At 43.2% G+C, this 4,768-nt stretch overlaps 1 protein-coding gene across 5 annotated transcripts; it reads left to right on the top strand.

Annotated features, from left to right (window-relative positions):
- Nucleotides 1–422: 422 nt before the first annotated feature.
- LOC131308218 (splicing factor-like protein 1) lies at nucleotides 423–4,307 on the top strand. 5 transcript variants are annotated; one of them, XR_009194383.1, is made up of 3 exons: nucleotides 423–2,888; nucleotides 3,577–3,666; nucleotides 3,907–4,307. XR_009194383.1 is itself a non-coding variant. In XM_058335069.1 (2 exons), the coding sequence occupies exon 1, from the start codon at nucleotides 551–553 to the stop codon at nucleotides 2,846–2,848; it is 2,298 nt and encodes a 765-aa protein (XP_058191052.1). In that variant the 5' UTR covers nucleotides 423–550; the 3' UTR covers nucleotides 2,849–2,888; nucleotides 3,907–4,307. The 5 variants fall into 5 exon arrangements, 3 of the variants coding, with proteins under 3 accessions (XP_058191052.1, XP_058191053.1, XP_058191054.1); XR_009194382.1 differs by having other exon boundaries at nucleotides 423–3,666; XM_058335069.1 differs by lacking the exon at nucleotides 3,577–3,666.
- The last annotated feature ends 461 nt before the right edge of the window (nucleotides 4,308–4,768 follow it).

Genomic DNA, 4,768 nt, shown 5'->3' with positions numbered 1-4,768 from the left:
TTTTAATTCAGTTAATTCTTCTTCTATTTTGATAAGTAAACGATTGTAGTGTCCAGATTTAGCTCGCATAATCGGTTAGTGGTACTAGAGAGCAACAATGGAAACCCCTCAGATATTTTTCAACCTCTTTGATTTCTTCGCCAGACATTCAACGGTCTACACAACAATGCATGTTGTAGACACCTGCCATAGTCTGGTCGAATTCAACTCATTTTCTAACTTAACTTATTTTTCATTTTTAAACTTGTATTGTAAACTTAACTTGTATTTTTTTTAATATGTGTTAGACAATTAAGTTTACGTTTAGAATAATAGATAAACTTAGCTTATTTTTATTTAAGTTTCAAAGGGAAGAAAAAATAAGTTAAATTTAAGTTGAAATCTCCACCAAAAATCGATTGACAAAATACAAACCAAAAAAAATCTCACCAAAATTGACGAGAAAGGCTCTCTTTCTTTTCTTCTCGCCATCGAGAGAGGGTGAACTGTGTGTAATAAAAGTCAAATCCCTCTCTCATACAGCTGCAGTACGTGCTTGCGAAGTTAACCAATGGATTCTTTGGCACCAAACCCTCCTCTTCCCTCCTCAACCTCGCCTTATGAATCTCCACAACCTCTCTACTCACAAACCCTAGCTCCCTCTCCTCCTCCTCTTCCACTCGATCAATCACCGCCGTCCGATCCAACCCCTCCTCAACCTCCACCTGAAACCATATATCCACCAAATCACACCCCTCCCCAATCCCAAACCCTAGAAGCCTCACCCAATCTCTCAAATTCTAATTTAAACGGGGACGACTCGACAGGCCGGAGGCGGCGGCGGAGCCGCTGGGACCCTCCGTCCGACAGCGGCGGCGAGAAAAAGAGGAAGTCGAGGTGGGCGGAAGACGAGCAGAAGCCGGCGGTGGCGTTCCAGTTGCCGGATTTCATGAAGGATTTCGCCGGAGGTATGGATATGGACCCTGAAATTCAACCCCTTAATGCTAGGTTACAAGAAATTAGTCGAATTTTGCAGTCTGGTGTCCAACTAGATGACCGGCCAGAAGGCGGTAGGTCGCCTTCTCCCGAACCTATTTACGATAATTTCGGGATTCGGATAAACACTAGAGAGTTTCGTGCCCGCGAAAGGCTTAACAGGGAGAGACAAGAGATAATTTCACAGATTATAAAACGAAACCCTACTTTCAAGCCTCCTGCGGATTATAGGCCACCCAAGCTGAATAAGAAGCTTTATATACCCATGAAAGAGTACCCAGGGTATAATTTTATTGGACTTATAATTGGGCCGAGAGGGAATACGCAGAAGAGGATGGAGAAGGAGACTGGAGCGAAAATCGTGATTCGGGGTAAAGGGTCGATCAAGGAAGGTAGGATTGGGCAAAAGCGGGACTTGAAGTTTGATCCGGCGGAGAATGAGGACTTGCATGTTTTGGTTGAGGCTGACACGCAGGAGGCGCTTGATGCTGCGGCGGGTATGGTAGAGAAGCTTCTGCACCCAGTGGACGAAGGGTTGAACGAGCATAAGAGGCAGCAGCTTAGGGAACTTGCTGCTTTGAATGGGACAATAAGAGATGACGAGTTTTGTAGGTTATGCGGTGAGGCTGGTCATCGGCAGTTTGCCTGCCCCTCCCGTATGTCTACTTTTAAGAGTGACGTTTTGTGCAAGATTTGCGGTGATGGTGGTCATCCAACTATTGATTGTCCTATGAAGGGTGGAACTGTGGGGAAGAAAATGGACGATGAGTACCAGAGCTTCTTGGCAGAATTAGGTGGGACAGGCCCGGAAGCTCTTACCAAGCAAAACCCAACATTGTCTATTATGGGTTCCAATGGATCAGTAACCAATCCCCCTTGGGCAAGCACCATTGGTGGAGGCACTGGGAATACATCACGTCCGGGATTGGGTTGCATTGTAAATACAACAGATAAAGAAATTGATGATGCAAATTTGTACATTGGATACTTGCCATCTACGCTTGATGATGATGCTCTCATTAGATTGTTTTCGCCTTTCGGGGACATAGTAATGGCCAAGGTTATTAAGGATCGGAATACTGGTTTGAGTAAAGGTTATGGATTTGTGAAGTATTCAGATGTTGCTCAAGCCAATCAAGCCATTACTAGCATGAATGGTTATCGTCTAGAGGGAAGAGTAATAGCAGTTAGGGTTGCTGGTAAGCCACCCCAACCTGTTGTGCCCCCTGGGCCTCCTGCTCCACCAATGTCCTCTTACCCCCCTCCCAATCAGTCCGTTGGTGGATACCCCTCCCAGCAGAATACATCAGGTGGGCCCCTTGCGGGTATGCCATCAGGAGGCTACGTAGGTGCCCCTGTTCCTTGGGGACCACATGCTCCCCCTCCTTGTGCTCCTTATACCCATCCCTTTGGTGGGCAGAACAATTACGCACCTGTTCAAGGTCCACCTATGCCTCCTTATGGGGTGCCGTATCCCCCACCGCCTCAACCTGCAGTTTCTGGTGCTCCATCTCAAAGTATGCTTTCAAGCGAACCCACAAGCTACCCCCCTGGGGTGCAATCACAGAATAATGGGTCAGCAGATTCTGCAAAATCTGGACCTAATAATGTTTATGGAAATGCAATGACTGGGATGCTACCAAACTATCAAGCTTGGTATCATCCATTTTCCTTGGGTTATCCTTCTTACTATGCTGCAGCTCCTCCTCCTCCACCTGCGTCTCATTCAACAGCAGAACAACAGAACTTTGCAAGTGGGCCATGGGCTTCTAACCCACCTGCTCCACCATCAGTTTCACCTGCAGAGAAAAATCAGCCAGCAAGTCATGGTGCGGATCCTGAGTATGAGAAGTTCATTGCTGAGATGAAATAACACAGTTCCAGGGGCAATAATGTTTTTTTTTCCCTAAAAGGTAAGTTCTCAACATTCTTTGTTCTTTGCTTGTGTCAAAATTTATTTAATTTCCAGTTGTTCTTTCAATCTGGCAAGGATCAATTTTTTGTAATGGAAATCATTAACTGCTCCCAATCAATTCTAATTTCTAGTTGTTCTTCCAATCTGGCAAGGATCAATTTTTCGTAATTCAAATCATTAACTGCTCCCAGTCGATGCCTTTTTCCATTCTATCTAAGGACATTTATGAAACTATGTACGGTATATTTAGTTTATTTGGTCATCCAAGCATTTTACGCAGACTTCCAGTGTCCGCTAAAGTTTAGAGTTGGGACAGATTAACCTGCACTAAATGTATTATGTTGATCAAGTGTATTAATTTAAGGTTCTGTTGCTGTATTTGTAGTTCATTGGCCCCAAACTATGGGTTCACTCCTTTTTAACTGTGGACATTCTTTTTTAGACTGCAGTTGACATTGGCGACCTTCATTGAAATCTTACTCTTTAGGTCTTCCTATTTTTACTGTTATTTTCCAATTTTTCCGTAACTTCTGCAGAAGGGGTGCCCCTGCTCCCTGCTTCCCTTTTCCTGCTAAGATTGGAAATCGGTGAAAGGAAATGGAAAATTAATTTTCTTCCTTGTACGGCTAGAGAAAAAAGGATTCTTAGTTCAAGCTTTGCAACACTAACTGGTATATCTACCTCAGGTTGGGCAGAAAGGGTCAGAGAAGGGCAATCCATCAGTTCCAGTATTGTCTCACTATTGTTCCCCCACCCCACTCCCATGCTTTTTGGGGGTAGGCACTGCTCTTTAAAATGCATATAGTCTGTGCATACAAGATTCTTGTGAATCTATTACTGCTAAAGTTATTTGGTTTGATTCTCTTACAATTATTTTAGCAGTCGATTCTGGATGTGGTTATTATAATTTCAATGCATGGAGACCTGGAAAAGCGGTTGGACCTTTTGATCCAAGCTCTAAGTAAAGTGTTTCTGCTTTATCTGATATGGTAACCGTGGGAAATATTCTTTGGCAGGCAGAAAGTTTTCTTGGAGCTCTTCTCAGCCTGTTTTCTTTGTTGTTGCTATGACTTCAACTGTTGGAAGTTTGGGACTCACATCTTTTATCTTGCTGTGCTGTTGTCATAGTTGCAGAGACTAGCAAATTCAGATTGTCACCTATTACTGCAGTGAAGAAGCTATGCGAGGACACTCTAAAATTTAAACGATGCTACTCCTTTCTGCAGGGCATACAAACTTCATCACTTGTCCAACATGGATGCTAATAATTTACATACACTCGTTTTGTTTGAGCTTTCATGACTAGACGGTTGCTGTCGGTTTTGTGTTGTAATTGTTCATTGGACAGTATTTTTATGTCCTCATCTTCTTTGACTTTACTTAAATTTCTTCTCTCAATAATTGCCTTTTTGCTTCATGAGCCCTCCAAGATATGATCAGGTTTGTGCTTCTGAATCCTGTTTGATTTATGCTCTGGTCATCGTACTCACATGTTGATCGATTATCATCGGCATGAGCGAGTCATTATCTATTGGTATTTTATTTTTCCGATACCTCGGCTCTGTTTTATTCCTGCTGTTAAACCGGCGTGTCTCAGTTTGTGCGAGCAGGTTCTTGAACACATCACTGGTGACCGCTGGCTCCATTGTGAAATTTGGTTTTCTTTGAGTTTGCTCTGTTGGACAAACTGAATCCTCTACCATTTCTCGTTGCTCGAGTATGTTTATTTTTGCAACAAAGCTAATTTCTAATTATGGGGTTTTCTCATTCTAGCTTGAGGAATCTCATTTGTGTCTGCTATTCCTTTGCGTGCCATATCGGATCTTGAGCTAGGTGTTCTATAATTCTTCTACAATATTCAATGTTGATGTCATGACC

Source organism: Rhododendron vialii, chromosome 11a (genome assembly GCF_030253575.1).
Source record: "Rhododendron vialii isolate Sample 1 chromosome 11a, ASM3025357v1".
NCBI lineage: Eukaryota > Viridiplantae > Streptophyta > Magnoliopsida > Ericales > Ericaceae > Rhododendron > Rhododendron vialii.
The sequence above is the reverse complement of the archived record's forward strand: the minus strand, read 5'-3'. Positions and strand labels throughout refer to the sequence as shown.